General features: G+C 32.7%; 1 protein-coding gene across 1 annotated transcript in view; it reads left to right on the top strand.

Moving 5' to 3' along the window:
- The window catches only part of LOC133189218 (receptor-type tyrosine-protein phosphatase alpha-like), a 41,989-nt gene extending 22,449 nt beyond the window's left edge, over window positions 1-19,540 (top strand). Inside the window, exons 3-24 of the mRNA XM_061324620.1 lie at window positions 834-968; window positions 1,104-1,238; window positions 1,504-1,638; window positions 2,086-2,220; window positions 2,664-2,784; window positions 2,921-3,030; window positions 3,090-3,286; window positions 3,655-3,742; window positions 9,096-9,172; window positions 9,284-9,320; window positions 9,494-9,591; window positions 9,684-9,812; window positions 10,023-10,165; window positions 10,718-10,853; window positions 10,998-11,147; window positions 11,233-11,332; window positions 11,544-11,617; window positions 14,335-14,460; window positions 14,695-14,817; window positions 15,038-15,162; window positions 15,354-15,489; window positions 19,469-19,540. Of these exons, the coding sequence (XP_061180604.1) occupies window positions 834-968; window positions 1,104-1,238; window positions 1,504-1,638; window positions 2,086-2,220; window positions 2,664-2,784; window positions 2,921-3,030; window positions 3,090-3,286; window positions 3,655-3,742; window positions 9,096-9,172; window positions 9,284-9,320; window positions 9,494-9,591; window positions 9,684-9,812; window positions 10,023-10,165; window positions 10,718-10,853; window positions 10,998-11,147; window positions 11,233-11,332; window positions 11,544-11,617; window positions 14,335-14,460; window positions 14,695-14,817; window positions 15,038-15,162; window positions 15,354-15,489; window positions 19,469-19,540 (2,582 nt within the window). The remainder of the gene's footprint in view (window positions 1-833; window positions 969-1,103; window positions 1,239-1,503; window positions 1,639-2,085; window positions 2,221-2,663; window positions 2,785-2,920; window positions 3,031-3,089; window positions 3,287-3,654; window positions 3,743-9,095; window positions 9,173-9,283; window positions 9,321-9,493; window positions 9,592-9,683; window positions 9,813-10,022; window positions 10,166-10,717; window positions 10,854-10,997; window positions 11,148-11,232; window positions 11,333-11,543; window positions 11,618-14,334; window positions 14,461-14,694; window positions 14,818-15,037; window positions 15,163-15,353; window positions 15,490-19,468) is intronic.
- The last annotated feature ends 4,023 nt before the right edge of the window (window positions 19,541-23,563 follow it).

Genomic DNA, 23,563 nt, shown 5'->3' with positions numbered 1-23,563 from the left:
GCCCAGTTTTGCAAACTTTTTCCGAACTTTGAACCTGGCCATAACTTTTGAACGGTTGGTGCTAAAGCTTTCATACTTCACATGTGCATTCCAATTGACAAGACCGTCCTTCGAATACCAACAACTTTGACCTTTTAACATCGTCCATGGAGTTTGACCTACTTTTGTAAAACTTTAACCTTGGCCATAACTTTTGAACGGTTTTTGCTAGGGCTTTCATTCTTCACAAGTGTATTCCTTGTGACAAGACCTTCCTCTAGATACCAACAACTTTGACCTAGACCTTTGCGTTTGACCCAGTTTTGCAAAATTTTACCGAATTTTGACCTTGGCCATACCTTTTGAACGGTTGGTGCTAGGGCTTTTATACTCTAGTATGTAATTCTTGTGACAAGACCTTCCTTTAGATACCATCAACTTTGACCTTTTGACCTTGACTTTGGAGTTTGAACTACTTTTGATAAACTTTGACCTTGTTCCTAACTTTTGAAAAAGTTTTACCTTGGTCATATTTTTTGAACGATTGATGCATCGGCTTGCATATTTTACATGTGTATTCGCTGTGAGAAGACCTTTCCTTGGGCACAACTCTTTTTAACCATTTGACCTTGATGTTTGACTTACTTTACAAAAACTTTTTTCCATATCTATTCAATCGTTGCTGCTAGGGTTTTTTTTTAATTTCACAGGTATATTCATCGAGACAAGACCTTACTTTTGGTACCAACAAATTTGAATCTATCTTTGTGAAAGTTTAACCTTTGCTATAAGTTGCCATACGGGGGCATCAGTGTTTCATAAACACATCTTGTTTTAAATTTATTCCTTATTAGTTTGCAAAAAAGGGTTCTACGGTCGAGACTGTGGGACACCCTGTGGAAACTGTAAAACAGGGACATACTGTAACATCATTACTGGGATTTGTCAGGATGGTTGTCGAGACCATTGGGCTGGAGAGAAATGTGACGGTATGAAGTAATTCGAGGAAAGAGTATTGAGTAAAGTAATAAAATCTTGGTTTTGAAAACAGGCTCATCAATCATATATTACGGTTGAGCAAGTAATGCTAGCATATTTATTATTCTGAAATTATTTTTTGATAGTTTGCAAAAATGGGTTCTACGGTAGAGACTGTGCTACACCCTGTGAAAATTGTAAAACTGGGAAACACTGTAACAACATTACAGGGATTTGTCAGGATGGTTGTCGAGATCATTGGGCTGGAGAAAAATGTGACGGTATTGTTAATTCCAAGAAATAATGTTAAATTACAATATTAAATCATTGTTTACATGCAGTGAATTTGCATTTTTGTATACTTTTATCGTAATATTGAGTATAATTCGTTTACAAAATTCGTGAATTCATTTAGTTCGTACATGTATTATTCAAACCACTGCAACGTGTCGATCTGGCGTGAATTGTTAACAGGGAAAATAAATCGGACTGAACAAAGTTGTTACACTTAAAATATATTTAAAAAATGCATTATTTCTTTTACAGTTTGCAACCATGGATTTTATGGTACAGATTGTAGAGAGGAGTGTGGACACTGTAAAACAGAAACATATTGTAACAACATAACAGGAATCTGTCCACATGGATGTCTGAGTCATTGGGCTGGAAATAAATGTGATGGTATATTTTACATTCCATTGTAATTTAGAAGAATATGTGTCATCCTAATGATTGATGATTTACTGAGGGTGATATTGATCAGGTATTCTCTTTAAATGTTAACCTTGAAGCTTTTTGAATTCATTTTTGCTTTCATTACATTTGCCACAGTAAAATACTGTAATTCATGCACCAAATAAAGGTGGAAGTTCAAAAAGAAATATTTCAATGCACAAAAAGGTCAAGCATAACATTTTTTTACCTTGACACATGAAATTTCCCTTCCCTTCAGGAATATACTTTTTGTTATAAGATAGCTATGTTAAATAAACCATCCTCAAAAGAAATTTTTTCATACATGTTTTAACTCGTGCTTGAACGCCTGAAATCATTTTTTTTTTAATTCCGTCCCACTCGAGAAATAGATTTCATATCTCATTACAATCATTGAATATGCTTTTTCTGCAGGATGTTTAAAAGGTTTTTACGGGGAAAACTGCTCCTTGATCTGCGGACATTGCAAGAATGAAACATCTTGTAACAACATCACAGGGGCATGCAAAAGCGGATGCCAAAAAAACTGGAATGGCACAAATTGTGAAAGTATGTTCTAAAACTTTTGAATAATATGGAATAATTAAACGTTAAATGTGAACAAAATGCAGGATATGAGGATTGGCACGAACTACATGTATATATGTATGTTTTGTCTATCTTATGCATCTTAAATAATCGTTCTTTTTTAAGTATGCACTGATGGGATGTTTGGCGACGAATGCAATATTTTGTGTGGGAAATGCAATGAGACAAATCCTGTCTGTATGAAATCGACAGGGGCCTGCCTTTATGGTTGTCAAAAGAATTGGAATGGGTCTTACTGTGACCGTAAGCATTGAATATGTCATTCATGTAAGAACACTTGAAATATCAGCAACAACAAAATAATAATAATAATAATCATTTGTGAGGATCGGGACCTGCATGAAATAGAGAACGATTTGTAAATCTCAGCACCATCAACATTTTTTTTTTATTTTGCGTTGTAGAATATATAGAGTATCTTATCAATCCAAAAGAACTCTCCAGTAATGCAGCAGTAATCGGAGGAACACTTTCAGCAATCGTTTTTCTATCTATAGCCGGAGTATCTCTTTTATTTTTCTACAGGTTTAGTTCAATGTACAATGTATATAGGTCTTAGTTCCTTTCTGGTATTCAAACTTATATTAAACGCATATCAATCAATTTATTTTAAAGAATCTTTTTTTCCTTCAATATTTCACTATTTTATTCAATATTGTAGGCGGTACCGTAATACTAGCAGCAAACGAAGTGACACGGCTACCATTAGGACGTCTGACTTACAAAGTGATAGCAAACAGAGAGGGGAAAATAACTTCAGCGATTTTAGGGGTAATCATTTAAATGAAATTTTATTATATGTTTTCCTTGTTAATTTAATAAATATCCAGACAAAGTGGAATTTTATGTAGAAGACCAATCAAAGGGAACAAATGACGAGTTTGACCATTTACCTTCATCCTCTAATGGTGATAATGGATATTACAACACGGTCCAGGTTAATACAAATATGGATATTGAGGATTTACAAGATGTAATAGTGGAAAAGAGTAAATTTGAGAACAGACAGTTTCTGTCAGAATATAAGGTACCTTCTTTAACGTTATTTTCTTAATGAAATGAAATACATGTACCCCTAATTCATAAACATTTCAATTATACTAGTAGGGGAAGAAAATGATATTCTTTAAGGTTTGTCACTACATGTACCGTATTATTTTTATAAATGAGAGTTGTTCTACTCAAACAAGTATCTTAAATTATTGTTGCATAATTAAAATTCTCATTTTGAAATCTAGGAAGGTAATGTTACGGTTTTTCATAAAATTGTGAAATTGAGTCTCCCTCTCTCTCCATCTCATTTTTTCGATTTTTGTACTGTTTGTTTGTTTACTTTTCTGCAGCCAAAACTAGCAACTGTGTTTACTAAACGTTTTTAACTTTTGATTTTAATAGAGGTTTCCACCAGCAAATGTCAATGTTTGTAAATCAGCAAAGAAAATGGAAAACGTTGCCAAAAACCGTTTTAAAACAACATTTCCATGTAAGACCTACTTTACTTTTTATCTCTGGAGATATAGTCGAGTAATTGTATTTATTATAAGGTGTATATCAAAATTATAATGGATACCCAGTTAACCTATTTTTGATCAAACATAAACATCTCCCTTTTGTTGAAATTTCAAATGTGTAAGTTTTGTTTTCTTCATGGAACATTCGAAAAAACGTGTAATTGTCTGATGCGGGATCTTTATCTAAAGGTCAAATTTTTGAGTTATGCTCTCTCTTCCACTTTGAGATAGCGGGTACATGTAACGATATTTCCCAACTTTTTTAAATTATTTTTTTCCAATGTATAATGCTTATACACCATGAATAAAACATATTAATTATCAAATGATTAAACAAGCTTTATCACTTTATCACAGCCAATATCACTATTTTTTATGGACGACCTTCTAAAAAATATTTTGAATCAGCTGAGAATGTATAAATGATCTATTTCAACAAACATATATGATTTACTTCTTTGTTAGTATATAAGCAAATGCCAACATAAAATAAAATATGTTTTTCTATTATTGGTCAGATAGTCAAAAAGCTAAACGATTAATAGATATCGGAAATCGTGCCTATTTTTTTTTTTTTATATCTATTAGACTTTTCTTTTACTTTCTTAAAATAATAACCATTTATATATGCAGTTTTGTTTAAAGAAATGCCTTACGTTATCAAAAATGAAGAGCGTTATGAAATTCCGAGGCCTTCTCGGAAGATTTGATCACATCCATGTACCAACCCGCTTCTTTTCTCAGTGAAGTTCTTTAACGTATTATATATAATTATATATACATTTGAGTTGAAAATCGTTTATAAATTTTGCACCAACTCCTAGTCCAAAGTATAACTTTACTTGTAATACCGAACTCTTGGCAGGATCAAAAATGGAATTCGGACCTACCGACTATCAATCGAACGCCCAGCCAATACTACTACTGGCTTTCAAAACCCCTGTCCGTATGAAAATCCCCTTGTTTTTTTTTTTTTTTTTGTAACTTACAGCATTTCCACAGTTTTCTACTGTATATATACTATACGCCACCGCAACCTGTCACACCATATAAAGAATGTAGTATATTGAACCTTGCTTTCTTGGAATATGTTTAAATAAAAAATCCTTGGGGTTGCTTGTGTATTAATTATGCAATAATTTATTGCCCAAACAATCTTAAATAGAATACATGTAAATCTTTCTAAATGCTCCTATGTAAAACAAGTTATCTCTGATGTGAATGGAGCGTAACACTTGGTGAATGAGTCTTATATAATAAGTCTAGGGATAATTTTACACTATTCTTATTATTTCATTCTTTTCTGTACATCTGAATAAGATATCCCTCAAAACACCTTTTATTTCTGTAAAGGTAAAAATAAAGACCAAATGATCCTGAACAGGCCAAAAACACTGACGCTTGGAAAAGCCAGAGGTGGAATCAGGTGCCTATAAGGGGTAAGCATCCCCTGTCACCGGTCACACCGTGGCGAACTCTGAGCAAAACAAACACAAAAAAACCTTTTGGGGAAAAAACCCGATAGCAACAAAACAATAATTGACTTTTCTACAGTTTTTACAATCATTCTTCAAGATACTTTAGAATCATTATTGTTTGAGGTGGATCACAGTTTGTGAATTTCGTGAGTCAGAAATTACAACACAATGAACAATTATTTTATCAACATATTTATTCATTGAATCTAATATATATATATATATATATATATATATATATATATATATATATATATATATATATATATATATATATATATATATATATATATATATATATATATATATACGATTTTCATTTTCATAAGAAAATTACGTCCCAAAGAACCAATTTAATTTTTCTTGCCCAAGAATTTAAATGATTCTACAGTAATTAAAGAGAAGGCTTTTGCCATCAGAGACAACTGCTTCCTAAATGAATGGAGCTCGTAAATCTACAGATCTTCATTTTTAAAATCATTCTGATTCTAAAAACAAGAACTCTGAAGTTGATAATTAGATGCTTGAGTTCCTCAATGATAATATCTGTGTAAGTTTTGATATCAGCTTTTCCACAAATTGGCTGGAATCCCGATAGCCACTTTTTTTCCTTGATAAGTCGACATTTTTTTTTCCTATGAAGCAGAGATTATTTAATGAAATATATGTACATAACGAACAGTATTCAAGCTCAAAAATCCATTAAACAATAAAAAATTTTGAGCAGAGCAAACACGGATCTATATAGCTTCAGATGTGGGATCAGGTTCCATGGAGAAGTGAGCATCCACTTTAGACCGGTTACACCCACCGTGTGCTCCTTGTCATGATCAGGAAATAACTGGTAAATCCGTAGATAAAAAAATTAATGGCCTAACAATTAGTATGAAAAACGTAAGTCAGCATTTGACTTCATGATAAATTCTATTTGCTAACAATGTCATTGCACCGACCAGCACCGACCAGAGAACTTACGAAATGACTTTAAACAAGACTGCTGATATTCTTGTATAAACAACTTGTTTGTCAATGACTTACCTCGTTTTAGAAAATGTTAATACTAGAGCATGCTCTTGCGTATCGAATCAACTGAGATATATAAATCCCTGTATGCAGTTGGTGACTGTATATTACTGCATAAGTAGGAGAAGTTGACGATTGAAAAATTGTCACGTTTATCACAAAGCTTGGTTATTATATTACCATTAACGTCTTTTTCAAGTAAAATATCCAAATATGAAACAGTTGTGTCAGACTCTTTGGTATTTTTTACTTCAAGCTCACCGGGATATATCGCATCGACATAAGAATGGAAATAATCATTGTTGACAATACGTCGTCGATTTAACTAAATGTTGAGTTGAAGACCCAACAAGTGTTTTCTTCTTTTCACGTGTAAGAGTTCGAACAAATTCTGCTTCATATGAATAAAAAAATTAGGTTTACTAATAATGGGGCGCAATTGGTACCCATGGGAATTTCAATAGATTGTTGGAAGACCTGGTCTCCAAAAATTACATAGATATTGTCAATAATAAACTCTAGCATCTTTTTAGTATCAACTTAAGAGTACTTGTGTACAATCAGAATAGTTTTTAACAAAATAATTTGGCTAATGACCAATGACTTGGCAAGTTAATTTACCAGTTCCATTTTTATTGTAAAAGCAACTGTCAATATATCAAAAAGCCTGCACTTTAGTTTATCGTTGGTAATGGTTGTATATAAACATGAAAAGTCGTAAGTTTTGTTGGTTTTTGGTAAAGTTTTGTGATTTCAAATTTTCCAAAAGTTCCTTGGATTTTTTATGTATCCACATCTGAATTACGATACGTCTCGAATACCGTTTAAGGGGATGAAGAACACATGGTCACATGACCCTGTTAAACTACGTCATAGTCTCCGTTTATGTAAGTGTAAAACGTGTAAAGCATCAGTTCTTGTATAAATTTTTGCCAATTTTTTTTCTTGAATTATCATTTTATATTAAAAAAAATGAAAAGTTTAACTTTCTTGTAAACATTAACAAATTATGAAAAAAGATTGATCCACTCCTCTGTTTCCCTAAACTGCGCGTCCAACAAGTCGGTGACGTCATACACGATCTGTTAGTACAGCAAGATCATACTCGGTGAATACAGGGGCGGTATTATTCTGTAAAAACAGGTCATAATCAGTATATGATGAAATATTTTGAGAAACGGGGAACACAAAAATTATTTTTGCATGGCTGATGACGGAAATCTTGTGTAGGTATATCTTATTTCACTTAGTTAGCTTAGTGAGACGTCATAGTTTGTTTTTCCCGTACTCGAGAAATGTAAACATGACAAGTTTTTGTCGTGCTTATGTCGTCTTTAACGATGTCCAGTGCAATATTGAGGTCAGCTTCACCACTTTTTACAGTTAATCAATAATTTGAAAGACTTGCATTTCAACGCAAATTTGAAAATATTGAATGATAGAATTTTTTGTAAATTACGTTTTTTTTGTTGTTTAAGTTATCTTAAAAAGTTCGTAGTTTTCCCTATCCAGATGCAGTGTGATTGGATTAACTTGCTTATTCGAATTTTAAACCCTATTCATATTCTGAAATATTTTAAACGATACATGTTCACTTACATATTTTTCTATATATGCTTTAAAAATGAGCGCAGAAACATGGAGAATTAAAACTCCCATTAGATACTGTAGGGCATAGTATTTGTCAATCAGTATCTCTAAAATAAGGTTAGAAACCTAATGATATAACTGCTTTATGATATGTGAGACATACTTAATTAGAAATATACAAAATATAAAAAAAAAAATGAATGACAAGTATTTTTTTCAGCTAAAGGTCCTTCTTCCCCTTAAGTGGAAATTTTTATGAGACGCAAATTTAGCGATTTATCTTTAAATAATGGTAATTAAATTTTACCGAGAATCAATTTTAGCGATTTTAAATACCTACTAAAGAGGCTATAACAAATAAAATGCAATTTATTTTTAGCTATATTTAATTTTAGCGATCTAAACACCCTTGCTAATAATTCCAAAATTAAATCCTCGCTAAAATTCCTGCTTATACAGTATATTTTTGCGCAGTACTTCTAAAGTTTCTCCTTCACTAATCTTACAATTTTAGTGAAGAGTAAAGAAAGAGGTTTGGTAGAACATTTACTGGAATCCGCTATGTATCTATGTTTTTAAGGATTTTTCTGAAATTTCAAATTTCAATATAGATATGCTAATTCAAATTCATGTTGGTTGTTGAAAATATTCAAAATTGACAAACTGCAAAAGAAGAAGAGAACAAATAGTGATCAATCTCATCAATATTGATTTCGAGAATTTTTCACTCATAAAGACGTCACCATATACCGGTGAAGGGTTTCAAATTTTGACCTCTACTCGGCACTCAGGGCCATTAAGCAGTGAGGGATCTTTATCGTGCCAACGCCTGCCGTGACACGGGACCCCGGTTTTTAAGGTCTTATCCGAAGGACCCGCAACTTTCACTTCAAAGTGCCGAGCGCACGGCGAAGGAACAGGTGCTTCCCATTTTTTTTTTTATCGACTTAGGTCAGTCGCGGCCGAGATTCGAACTCACGACCTCCCGATCACGAAGCGAGCGTTCTACCGACTGAAGGGTAATCTCATAAATAGAGTATATAAAACGAATAGTGAATGCGGCTAAAAGAAAAGACGTCTGGAAACACTAGAGATGGAATTAGGTGCTTAGGAGGAGCAAGCATTCTCTGTCGATCGATGATTTCGGAGTAATACTTATGTATTCCCAAAAAGAGACAAAATGATGTACACATCTCAAGGACATAAATGCAGTATCTTACAACTTTGATTCCAGATGAGCATTCTAGAGTCATACTCAAAGATAAATGGCAGAATTTGGACAATGACTATATCAATGCAAACTATATAAAGGTAACAATTTAGCTCTAAGTGACAAAAATTTGAATGAGAACCTCTCATAAATAAATTCTGTCTAATTTCACGCAACACAATAATTATGATACATTGCAATGTCGATTTTAGGATTTTAATGGAGACGTTGCATACATAGGGGCACAAGGTATGAAAATGTTCCTATTATAAACATACTAAGCGTATTTCTTTACGTTTTTTATTAAACAGCTTGTATACTAACAAAATGAACTACATGTTATCAATGAGTTCTGTTCTTTTTTAAACCAAAAAACCCCCATAAATCCATTACACTCTCCGGATCGAAAATTTCCTCTGAAGGCCCAAAAAGCAACACATTGGCAGATTTTTGGAGAATGATTTGGCAAGAAGAAATAAAAGATATAGTAATGCTGACCAACATTATAGAAAATGGAAAGGTGATTATTCCTCCTATATACGATTTCTTTTCTAACAATATGATTTTTCATTTTACTCGTATGTCATTGATTCTTAAATCCTTAAATTTCAGAACAAGTGCACACAATATTGGCCAAATAAAGACAAAACCATGAATATAGGTCCATGTGAAATATCTCTTTCGGAGGAAAATACATATGCATTTTACATTCTTCGAAAATTTTTAGTACAGCGAAAAAAAGTAAGTTAACGCTTTTATTCAATCGATGCAAATTTATAAAATATTTGGAATAAGTTTTAAACGAAATTAAAAGAAAAGAAATGAATTTTATGAATGAAATGTGTTTTTCAGAACTTTCTATTTTACCTTTGACAATTTCTTTATTCATCTTAGATTTTTTGATGACATAATAATTTTAGTATTTGAACAAATTTGTATGTTAAATTCCAGACAAATGGTAGGAGAGAAATAACCCACTTTCATTACACTGCATGGCCAGACCATGGAACTCCAGAAGAAATTGGACTTGTTCAGTTCCATAAGGCTGTTACCAAGCGAAAACATTCTGATGCCCCATTATTGGTCCATTGCAGGTAAAATGATACTACAAGTAAAAGGAAATAAAATTGATCAATCAATGGCAACAAAAATTAAATCCTGTCAATTGTATTAAAATGCTTTCTTAAGATTGTCGTTTATTCGCACACACACATCATCATCATCACACACACATAAAAAGAATTAAGAGTTCAATCTACTGAAAAATTTCAAAGCTATATACCAAAAAGTTATTATTGATTTCATCACGCACACACCACAATATTTCTGTAATAAGGTTTATCTCTTCCACAACTACACGGCAGGACAGCTGTTGATTCTGGAGTCGAGAAGACATAAGCTTAACATGCAATGAAAAATCATTCAATGATCGAAATTCAAATAAAGAAGCATGCCAAGCCAAGTGGCCCTAAAAGGGAAAATGTCACCTGGAAGATGTCTCCTCCACTACTTTATTTTCCTTCCTTAATATATTCCAAAACTATATGCTTGTTTGAAACAAAAATGAGTCATTCAATATTGATTTCAATTTCGTTGAAATATGAAAACCGGCAGAATAAATATTACCATTCTTTCTTCCCTTGTAGTGCCGGTGTTGGTAGAACGGGTACCTTTATAGGACTTGACTCTTTGCTGAAACAGGGAAGAAAAACGGGGTGGATCAACGTTTTTGAGTTTGTCAAGCAAATGAGAGATGATCGAATGACCATGGTTCAAACACCAGTGAGTGGCAGAATTAAATTAAACTATCATAAATAAATATCATCAAACAAAGCCGTAAGATATTATCAAAAAGTAAGGATGAGGTCAAAATGAAATTGGCAAAATGTGGTAATTATTTCAGTGTTGTTTTGTTTTTAATTTCAGGAGCAGTATATATTTTTACATAGAGCTCTTCAATGTGGCTTCCAGGACAAGGGCAATGTAATCCAAGAAGGGGATTTGCAATCAAAGACGGAAGAATTACTAAATGACCATTCACCGTTGAATCAAAGAATTTTATACAAAGAATTTAAGGTATTTATTAGGCATCAAGGAGACGGTAATTAATTTCTCTCTCATATAGTTGTCCTGAAATAAGAATTAGATTTTTTTTTTCTAGTTCCTGACATCCCTGAAACCAGTTTACAACGACGAAGATAAAAAAGATGCTAAAAAGGCCGAAAACAAATCAAAAAATTTCAGTGGGGATATTCTGCCAAGTATACTTAATTATTAAGCATTAATGTATTTAAGTAACTTCATTATATATATATATATATATATATATATATATATATATATATATATATATATATATATATATATATATATATATATATATATATATATCATAGTTCATTCGATTTTTATAAAGAAGAAAGAATATAAGTTATGAAAAAAGTTTTCTATTTCATGTGGCCTGATTTTCAGTTTCGAAGTTTAGACCATATTTGACATCATATGTGAAAGGACGAAATGACTTTATAAATGCAGTTATTGTATCGGTAAGTTTTATTAATATGTTTATTAATGTAATAAATGAACTCTCTCTGAATAAGAAAAAATAATTTAAGATTTTTTGCAATATACTTGAATGTAAGGAAGACTTAAAATCAATTGTTTAAAGGTCACTTAGAGTAATCAAGTCTACACAAGGAACGGTTGTGTTAAGTACGTGTACACAAAAATTTTCAAATCGTTTGTTTCATCTAAAAAATAAAACAAATTAAAAATTTATGCCTCCGATTAAAGTCTTTAGAACCTTGGAATCTCTTATTCTTCCCAGTTTTGTAGACCTGCAGTAAGCACACTTTCTAAATCCAAAAATGGGTCTAATTGTTCATTTAGGGAAAATTAAATGCTGAAAAATCTGCTCATTCAGTAGAGGTGAGGCACATATGAAGTCGATTTGTTCGAGTTTCAACATCTTATTTACATTTTTAAAAAGTGGCAGTTAAAATGGAAACCCGCAACAGAATGGAAAACGTGTTGTTCATGTATTAGTACACTTAATCACTTATGTACCTGCATAGAAAAAAATGCAAAAAACATACAAGTGCATCTTGTAAGCTATGATTAAGGATGGACCGCTGCCATTCTGTTAACTGAAAAGTAACTGAAAGATTTCTGAATGACACACCTTTGCCATTCAATCCCTTTCTAGACCTATCAGTGATCATTCAGTTGACTGAAAGATGCAGTTTTACCCTGTGCAATTTTTTATCAACAGCCTTGACGTACATATCTTACAGATAAAAGTTTAGTAAGGCTACATAAGATGTGCTGCATCAAGCCTCATACTGTGTAACTTAAATAGTACTATAACCCCATTTGCCATGATTTTTAAACACAATGTCAATGTGTAATAATACAAAGTACATTGTCGATGTAAATATGACTAGAACTTTGACTAGAAATCAACAATTGCAGGCATTTTTTTTTTGTATCTACAATGGACATTACAAGTATGATTATTGTAAGAGTGAGCCATGTGATCTTAAATATTGCCAATCTTGGCAAAGACGGCTTGACTTAAAAATCATCTATACACTGCATACTTCATAGCTCTGATTGCTTTGTATTTTTAAGCTGTTAGATTTAAAATAACATCTACAATGTTTAAGAAATCTTAAATCAATTCAAACATTCTTAATATTCGTAGAGGCAAGATAAAGTAATTACATTTTACGCAGCACCGTAAAGGCGTACTAAGATAAAATCAACAAAATTAAGAAGTGTAAAGTATACCGTGTAAAATTTAGTTTGGTCATCTGATGTGCCAGTCACGTGATATATTAATATAATTAGTACTCCATAAAGGGCCTACACAAAGTTTAATATCGCATGGGCATATGCTACTTCAAATTTAAAATTTAAGCGATAAATTGCTTCTACATATCTTGATCTTTCCGTACGTGCTGCTGCTAAATAGAATTAGCATTTTATTGGTTAAAATTTCAAATAGTGGGGCTCAAGTTTAAGTATGAGTGACCTTTACAAAATATTTAATGTATTTACTTCGTACATCTCTCGAATTCACCAAAGCGATAGTATTTTTTAAGTTAAAGAATATTTCTTTCATTTATATTAAAAAATGACTAAGATCTATAACGTGTGTGCCCTTGTGAAAAGCCGATTCAATGAGGCACCTTGATGTAAAATATACCAACACTGTACACAATAAAACAGATTTCATGTACTTTATGCCGTTGTAAAAACTCGCAGATTTTTTTTTTCATTTTCTGGTATTTTGATCAGTTGTTATTTTTGCGTGATGTCACAGTAAAAATTTCGAATATAGATTAGGCCACGTCTCCTTTCTGTTGTTTTAACAGTGCTGCGTAAATATTTACTCGTACTTGCAATATATCTCTACCCGCTAAAATACAACAGTGTTTTCTGTTCGTCAATACTTCATTGTCTTTTGACATTTTACTGGGGGGAGGGGATACTATATGATAAAAAATGAAATAGATAAGTTGTATATTTACACTTTTATGCATAAGAAGTCCTTCAAAGTCCAAAATCATTTTGTTTCATTGTAAGGAAGGTCCTAAGCATTGCAACTATTTATTCTGAATGTACACGACATAAAATGATGGATAAATAAAACAACCATGCTAAAAACCACAATTTCGCATATGAATATGTAAATAAATATATCAATCAAACGGTTTACTACCCAGTACTTGTAAAATAAAGGGCAAACGAAGAGATACATTATAGTGGGAATATATAGGGAGTTTATAGCGACTGTCCTTGGAACCTATATATATGATCTAAACTATGACAACTAATAAAACAGAAGATAAACATAACTTCTGTCACTTTAAAAATTCTTAGATATAAAATTATTAAGTTGAACTTACCGTACATGTGGCTAAACAAACCGTATTTGAGTGGAACTCTAAATACTGAACCCTGACTGGTTGAAAAAAAATGTTCCGTGCACTTTACTACATACATGTATACCACCCCCTGAAGATGCATTTGTAGCCTGGGATGAGATTGTACATCATATATAACCCAAGAACTTATACAAATATAATGAATTTTTCAAACATAAGTGGAAAATATTTTATACTGCATTTATATATTATACACATTTGCAAGACTGTTTACAAATTGGCCTTGTTTAAAAATCATAGATAAAAGTAAATCGCAGAGACGCATTGTATGTATAAACAGTATGCAAACAGTGTCAATATTATTTGTATTTTAGACTTTCACAAACCCAACTGGATTTATATTGACCCAGAAGCCTCTACCTGAAACTAATGTTGATCTGTGTAGATTATGTATGGACCACGAAGTGGCTGCATTAGTGGTCTTGACTGACAACGACGAGGTAGCAGAACATTTTTTTTTATCCCTCTATAACCCTTCAAGCGTGTTACTCATTGTAGAGAAAACATGTTTTCTTTTTATAAATAAAGCCTTCTATAATTTTATAGACCTATACATATAGAACTTTGTTATTTCCCTAGTTTCAATGTATGCTAGCTTATCGTCTTGTACCAAGAAAAGCAAACACTACTTTCCTCCAATTCTTAAAAGTTACTTATTTTAAATGCATATTCAGGAAACTACCTGGCTTCCAAAGCGCGGTTTGTCTCAGTCGTGTCCTCCTTACATCCTCACCACCGGAAATAGTGGGAGCACCATTAATGGCGTCTCACAAGATACCCTGGTTATTTCAAGCACTGTAAGATATTTAAAATATCAATAGTAGCAATTTTGTTAAAAGCTACGACAAACAATCTATTCTTCTTTATGGCATCAAATAATTTTCTAGTTGATAGTTATTCATGAAAAAAAAGTTTTCAATCACTATTTTATACAAACAGAAATATTTAATTTTTTGTAAAAAGAATTACAATACAATTATAAAGCGATTTTGTTTTTCAAACAAAAATAAATGAAAGGAACACAAAAGAGATATTGATGTCTTCCTAATACCCCACGAAAACGATGATTCTTTGGTAAAAGGAACAGAGTTGCTTCTGGAAAAAGAGAAAACTTCAAAATGTCCTGCTGTGATTATTAGCAAGTGAGTTATGCATTCCTTTAAAGGAGATCCCATTGTCACGTAATGTTTTCCTCAGACAAAAGTATTTATAACATAAATAATATTCAAAATTCAGTAAGTCTGGAAGGTTGAAAGCCATGAATTATTCTATCTGTATACATTAACATTGGCAGAAGAATTAATCATACATTTATAATTTTGTGCTCTATAAGGGATGGTGCTGGACCAGCGGGGATATTCTGTGTTTTATATAACGCCCTTCAGCAGCTTCGTATGGACGGTGAAGTAGACGTATTCACCACTGTCCGACAAATACAGTCTAGGAGGCCAGAAGTCTTAACTAAACTTGTGAGTCGGAACTGCTACATATTTATCATTCTAAGTCAAAGAAAATTACATATGCTTTCAAATGATTTTGTTCAGTTTTTAATGCATCGTGACTGTATAGAGTTTTAAATGTAATTCCTGGAATGTCATCAGAATAGACCAACACAATTTATGTATACAACGGCTTATTGATCAAAAATTGTCATAAAGTCCAAATTATTCAAAAGCTGAGAGTTAGAACGAAAAAAAAGAATAAAAACCTAAGAGAGTTATAAGAAAAAAGGCCAAAGGTAGTAAATAATAAACTTGGTTTTTTTTAGTGAAAAAATTCCACTTTTTACGGAAAGTGTTTTTTCCAGAAAATAGGGTATTCTATGCTCAGAGGGTATTCATGGTCCCGGATATAAATGTGCACCTCACTGGCTGCCTTAATAGTTACGCTTGTACATAGTATCCGTTAACCAATGAACCCCAACATGTCACCATCCATCAATCAAGGTATATCCACAATAGCCACGATTCGAGTTATGGCGGAACGCCGTTTTTATTCCCCGTTTAATCAGGCCGATCAAGTGATTTTAGAAAAAAATTAAATGTTCCACCGGGTTGGTTACTTCCGGTTTACATTCGAGTCGGGTTGTTTACTTTAGTTACCCTGATATCGAGATTATGTACGCATGAAATCGTCTATTTATGGGTGTAATATAATGTGTTTTACATGAAGGAAGAAATATATTTTAATGTACGTTTATTTGAAATACTCTGAGTTAAAACCAGTTCTTGTATATGTATCCCGCGATATCAATCATCATCAGTTATGTAATTTAGGAAAAATACATAGTAAAACACTGTTAAACGACTACTTTGTTGCATTTTACTCTATACGTTGTACATGTATTTCATTCTAGAACCTGTAGTGTCAACATGCGTTGTCGTGAATTTTCAATTGGGTGGAAACGCAGCAACTGTAAAAAAAAAAAAAAGGGGGGGGGGGGAGTGAAAAGGCGACTTTACATAATATTGTTGCGTCCTCTATATACACAGAAAGTTCTAAATGTATATATGATTGTAACACATATTTAAACATGATTCCAATATGTAATGAAATGGAAATTAATTGTAAAAACCTGACAATTGGGTACATCAGCTCAAAAGTCATCATCACATGATTTGTTCACGCACAAGATCAAGGCTTTTTAATGCTAGAATGTTGAAAAAAAAAAAAAGAAGACTTGTTCGGTTTCTTTAACTGCATCATTATTAACATGTAGAATTCTTTAACTCAATAAATCAGTTTGAAAAAAAATATCGTGCAATGCTTGACACTATAATTGTCCAAGATCTCCAATGATGTACGACTGAGGAAAGACATGTATCTTGTACATGCATTAAGTGTATCAAACTTGACACTGGAATTCAAACTAAAGTTGAGTGTACTGCCTCAGTGGTGTTCAAGATACTGAACAAAAAATCAACTGTGTAATATTTAAGCATCTACATACACTTGTAACCGGAAAGAAGAAAAATATGACGGGCCAGACCAGGATTCAAAACCCAGACACTTGCATCACTAGTGAGGTGCTCTACCAACTGAGCTATCTGGCTACTAGTGACTGAACCTGCCTAACTGCCACACACTCAATATCCCTCAATGTTGCTGTAATGTCACGTACCAATATGCAGTTTTATCAATTTACAAAATCTCATGTCCATACACATATACAGTAAAAGTATAATTAATATTTTGAAAATATTTTTTATTTTTATCTTAGAACATTTTATTGAAAAACAATAGCAACATAGAAAACAGTTCTTCATTGTATTTAAAATTCAAATACTAAGACCATCTGAGAGTATTAAGCAAACAAAATACTGTCCAACTGTTTTGCTATTTTATTTGCATGTTTCACTGCAGTCCAATATTTTTTTCTATGATAAGCCAAAAATCATATCTATGTTGACATGGTCGAGGAATGCACAGTAAGTTTTAAGGTTTAAGAACACAGCAAGCTTCTGATTGGCAGGACTTAAACAAGCTCTTCTCCCTAAAAACATTTAAAAAAATGGGCATCAGTCTAAATAATCTTGCTAAAAATATTTGTACTCAATATGAAATTTAGCAAAATAATTAATTACTTCATTTATCAAGAAAAAAAAAAAATAAATAAATAAATAAAGATACGGATTCTGTCTTGTATATTTTTTATTGTCTAGTCCATGACAATTTACTCAAACACTGACAATACAGAGAATTTATATATTATTATATATACATAACATTATAAGGATTTAATACAGCAGACATTCATGTTTCATTAGCAGGTATACATATTATCAATCTTGTGAAAATTATAACTTGCACAAAGCTTTCAAAGCCATGCCTTAGAGATGCAATGAGGTGATCTGTCTTAGTGGTACTCCAGCAACATCCTGCATACAGAACTTTTTCATTAACTACAGTAGTATTTGAGTGTTCTTTTCTATACTTCTTCTTGTCAGGGAATATGCTTTCCTGAAAGCAGTGTAAAGCTACATGTACTTTACTTATTAGATTAAAAATGTTCATTTTTTTAATATATAAATCATAATTTGAAACAGTTATGCAAAACTTTTCCTTAAAAGACCTAGTATGACTTATCTCAATGATATATGTAATGGACACAGTCAAGTTTCATGTATATATAGTTCTACTTACATGTATGCCTTAGCCCTATCTTTTAAATTTATCAGTGTTTCTGTGTGGAGTTCTCTAAAATTCATTTACAACTAATTACAGAACTGTAGCTGTCTGGGAAATAACATTAGGACAATCATCTCTTGTGTGTCAATGTCCTCATTTACCAAATGAGTTGCAACTGAAATAGATGTTTTTAATTTTATTTTGTTCAATTCTGCATTATTTCTTAAAAATAACTCTTAACACCACCCCCCCCCCCACCCCAAATCCCGTGTAAAACAGTCATTATTGCATTTCGTTTAAAGATACATGTATCATAATACCAGAAACTTTACCAGTTTTTCCATTATTTTTTTAAAAACTATTATCCATAATATGGTTGGCACTACTTTCAATAAAACCATTTGATTTCCGTACCTTTGCTCAGTCGCACCTGCACCTGTAGATCTTCTGTAATTGACGTCTGGTCGAGTTTTTCTACCAGGACAACAAAAGTGGTATGTGCAAATAAATTTTCTAGACAATTCCATGTTTGCAGCTTAAAGTAAATTTGCATGACAGTAACAGAGTTAATGATAAAAGATAAAAGTTTTCAATATAAACAAGGGATAGAATATTACCGGAAGTAACGTTGAGGAACATTTTTGATAAACACGGACGAAAAACGGCGTTTCGGCATAACTCGGTACTCGGCTATTGAATAATTTTTTGGTTCAGTCTCCATCTCAGCACTATAGGAGTTCTTGCCCTTAGCTCTTTTTCTAAATCTACCTCAAAGTTCCCAATTTCATTACTCTAACACAAAATAATGTAATAATTTCTTTGTATTTCCGTTCCAATTTTACTACTAAGTAAGGATGAGTTTATTAATCTATTCTGGTTAATTCCATTAAAAACAATTTTCAAAAGTACAGTTCATTGTACCAATATTAAAATCCCATTTGTTCTAATACAATTATTATACTTCATGAAATTAAAGTATCTTTTTCCAATTATAAAGTCTCTGTGTTTGATACAACATTAATGTCCATCCCCGTTTAATAACCATTCATTTTACTTTAAGGTCACTAATAAGTCCACTATTGATAACTAAAATGATTAAGATATGAATATTTTCCAAGTTTAAATAGTTCAAATAAAACGTGCGTTCTAAACACTATAGGTTTACAAATATACCAGATATTAAAAGATGACCTAATATAATTGAACTGAAAGCAAAATGCATCAAAAAATAGAAATAAAAAACATTGCATCAAAAACAAAAATGTTTTCAATGATGAATTGATTTATAGACTAATTTTCCTTATTTTTTTTTTCTTGTAGGAAGAGTACAAACGATGCTATCAACTGGTTTCCCTCTTTGTTTCTACGGAGGGAATATACGCCAATGTGTAAAGACTTCTTCATGAATTACTTGTAAATAGAGTAAACATGCTTATATAACCGCCCGTTTTGTGGTGTCTCTACACCTTGGCGATTACTAGGGAATTAGCTCAACACTCGCAATATTTTCCACATTTATTGAAGTTAATAAAATATATCATAACAATCTGGGGAATCAGTTACTCTTCACTCCGTACAATATATATGGGGAAACTCCCTATATCAATTAAATGAACGGACAGACAGACCTTATGACAATGAGGTAAACGTTACAGCTTTTACGGACACTTCTTAACCTAAAATGTATCTTCACTCTAGCTCTGTTTCTTACTAACTCTCTACTCTATTTTACATTTTATAAAACATTTACTTTACTTTGATTGACATGCCCAATTATAAATTAATCAGTATTATCTATCCAATCACTGTCAATCTTTATTACTCAAGACTGACCATCGGTAAAGGTTAACGCCCATTACTTCACCTGCGTTAATCCGCTAATTGTTACCTAAACGTTTTAACTCAATTAGTGTCAAACACTCTTTTGATCTTGAAATGCATTGTCCATCTGTCCTCACTATCTTATAAGTATTTACCCTTAAGCAATATTTAATATCTTTGATTTACTATTTCATTGTTACAGTTAAGACTTTTAATAAACATTAATTTACGTTCTATCAAGAAGAATTTCATAAGATTGCGTATGTAAAATATATTAACTCACAAACAAGCCGAAAATACAAAATATTTACGAATGTGCAAAATATACATTTTGCACGGTCATAATACCCTCTTGCTCCCCAAAGGATTCTCCGAATCCGTTAAAAAAAATAAAATTAGCAAGCTAGAAAAAAAAATAGAATGACTGACTATAAAAGTAAATGTCTGATATATGAAAAAAAAAAAAATGGGAATGGAGTGAAGAGTTAAAAAAAAATATATACACCATTCGTAAACATGACTAAAAATATACAAGGTAGTATTTATGAAATAAATATAGTACAATGTATATTATGAACGAAGTCCACATTTGAATTGGTTTAAGAGTTAGTTGTTTATTTGAAGAAAAAAAAGCATAGTCCATAGAATTGTGTTGACAGGAAGTACAGCGAATCGCTTCATCAGTATGCGGATCCAAGGGATGTGTGGAATGTATCACAGTCAAGCATGTGTCCACGGAATCTTTAGAAGTCGTCTTTTTATCGGATCCTCCATGAATCAATATACACATGTATCACTTAAAATTCGAATAAAACTTTGATTTTATGCATATTTTAACGGGATTTAAAAAAAATTAATAATCACATATCAATTGACAAGAATGACCATTTGCTTAAACACTGTCGCTGTTTGACTGACACTTTTAAATATAAATAACTTAATTTATGGATCGAAAATCATCAGTATCTCATGTCACACAACTAAATCATTACATTAATTTAAAATTTTAAAGAAGTCTTTTCTGAAAAAAATTTCGTATACTGAATTTCAACCTCAACTTTAAGAAATCAAAGAAAGTTCTATTCCTCATTGAACAACATTTCTGAGAATCTAAACAAAATCTACTCATGTGCAACAATCACGAAAGTGTGATTTAAATGAATTGACATTAAAATCAAATCATTATTTAAAGAAAGCAGCTTGTAGCAGATACCATTCTATGCTTTAAATGAGCAATGACAAAATGAACAAGATAAAGATAAAGTCAAATATCTCAAAAAGATAGGGGAACATTTAAATGTAGTAAACAAAAGATTTTTTTTTGGGGGGGGGGGTATATTTTCTAATAATTGTCTGGGTTTAACGACCAAGCTCGTCACTTCTTGCTCGCTAAACTTTTAACAGAGTCAAAATATGGGTGACGAGTCCATATTTCAAGCCTGTTTGACAAAATGAAATAAAATTTTGAATTGTTTTTACTCATTAAATTTAAAATTTAGAATTTGTACTGCTTGGTCATTTTCTACGATGTCTCTGCGTTTTTCGCGCGCTTTTAACCCGGAAATATTGTTGAATTAACGCATCTGGAATGTATTCCTCTGGTTCCCATGAATTTTCTTTGCTGCTAAATCCTTCCCATTTAATACGGAAATGCCGTTTCCCTCGGATAATTTTGTCGTTGATTATTTTCTCGACATTGTAAGTTGGTTCGTTTTCATCGTCTACGCTATCGTTTTCCGCGTCTGACTGATCATCAGCTTCACTTCCTGACTCATCTGCTTGTGACGACTCATCACCACTGGAACTCAACTCTTCATCTTCATCCGGGAGGGGATCTAATCTGTTTGTGGGGCGGATTTCAGGATCGTGAAAAGGTTTCAGATCATCCGCATGTGCTGCAGATTTTAGCTCTGTGTTATCAGCACAATTCCTAAGTTTGTAGGTGTTGTTGTGATTGTCCTCAATTATGTAGAACGGACCAATCCACTTATTACAAAGTTTAGGGGTTAGGCCAACTTGCTTCTTCTTCGACCTCAGCCATACTTTTTCATGTATTCTGAATTCTGGCGGAGTTGCTCGCTTGTCGTGCTGAGTCTTGTATTTTTCCTGAGCTTCCTCAATATTTCTGGTAGCTAGTTCCCTGGCTTTCTTGAGTTCTTTATGTATGCTGTCAACATACTCTTTTGCATTCTGACTTACGATTTCTGCTGGATTTAGGGAAGTGTCTAATGGTGTTTTACATTCTCGGCCGAACAAAAGATAATAGGGACTGTACTGAGTCGATTCCGTAGCAATTGTAGTATTCATAGCAAATGTGACTGGAGCTAATAATTTTGGCCAGTTTGTCTGCTCTGCATCTATGTACGTCCTGAGTTTGTTTAAGATGGAACTATTAGCTCTTTCAACAGCTGCATTCGTTTGCGGTCTGTAGCTGGATGTTTTTAATTTTGTAATTTCAAAGATTTTGCACAACTCTGTCAAAACCTTTGACATGAATTGCTGACCTCGATCTGTAAGAATGGAATCCGGACTTCCAAATCTACAAATAAAATTTCTAAAGAATGCATCTGCAACTGTTATGGCTGAAATTTCTTTCAGGGGATATGCCTCTGTCCATTTTGAAAATGCGCAAGTGATGACTAGAACATGCATGTAGCCTTCTGGGCTTGTTTTCAATGGACCTAACAAGTCTAAGTGAACTCTTGAGAACGCTTCCGTAATAGGTAATGGCCTCAATGGAGCTGGATGTTTGTGCTTGTCATCTTTTGCACGTTGACACGAAATGCATGTTTGCACATATTTACAAATGTCTGCGTACAGGGAGGGCCAAAAGTATTTGTATCGAATCGTCTGATACGTTCTATCTTTGCCTTGGTGGCCTCCTAACAAAGAGTCATGATATGAAAGGAGAATATCTTCTCGAAGCTCGTGTGGTACAGCCAATTGCTTTACAAGCCTGTCAGTACGATGCCCTTTGCCCTTAGGATAATAGAAATGATACAATATGCCCTCATCAATTGCATAGTCCTGGGCCTCGAGTATTATTTTCCTGTCAAACCTACCTCTGTTTGGTAATTCCTTTTCTTCCATATACCTTATAATGTCTTGAAAATCAGGATCATTTCTCTGATAGTCTTTTAGTTCTTCTTTTGAGACTGTTGTAATTTCGTTTACACAGGCAAATGGGTCAAAATCTGTGTAAATGACTTCTGTCTGAACTTGAACGCTTTTCGTTTTGCTCTCTTCCTCAAGCATGGCGACATCTACTTTGGACTCCTCTGGGTACTCTCTTCTACTTAACCCATCTGCATTTGCATGTACTTTGCCCTTCTTATGAGTAATATCAAACTGATAACCCTGAAGGAAAATCGCCCATCTTGCTAGTCTGCTATTTGTCTCAACTTCCTTTAGTTTCTTTACAAACGTAATGGCACTGTGATCTGTGTATACCTGAAACTTTTTGCTAGCCAGATAAATTCTGTAATGTTTGATTCCTTCTACTAATGCTAAGCACTCTCTATCAGATATAGACCAGTTTCTCTCGGCCTGTCTGAGTGCACGTCCGCCATAAGCTACTACTGTTTCTCGCCCTTT

The sequence above is a fragment of the Saccostrea echinata genome, unplaced genomic scaffold (assembly GCF_033153115.1).
Source record: "Saccostrea echinata isolate AGI-Se365-2 ecotype Australia unplaced genomic scaffold, CSIRO_AGI_Sech_v1 ptg000017l, whole genome shotgun sequence".
Lineage (NCBI taxonomy): Eukaryota > Metazoa > Mollusca > Bivalvia > Ostreida > Ostreidae > Saccostrea > Saccostrea echinata.
Note: the sequence above shows the minus strand (reverse complement) of the source record. Positions and strands in the feature narration are given on the sequence as shown.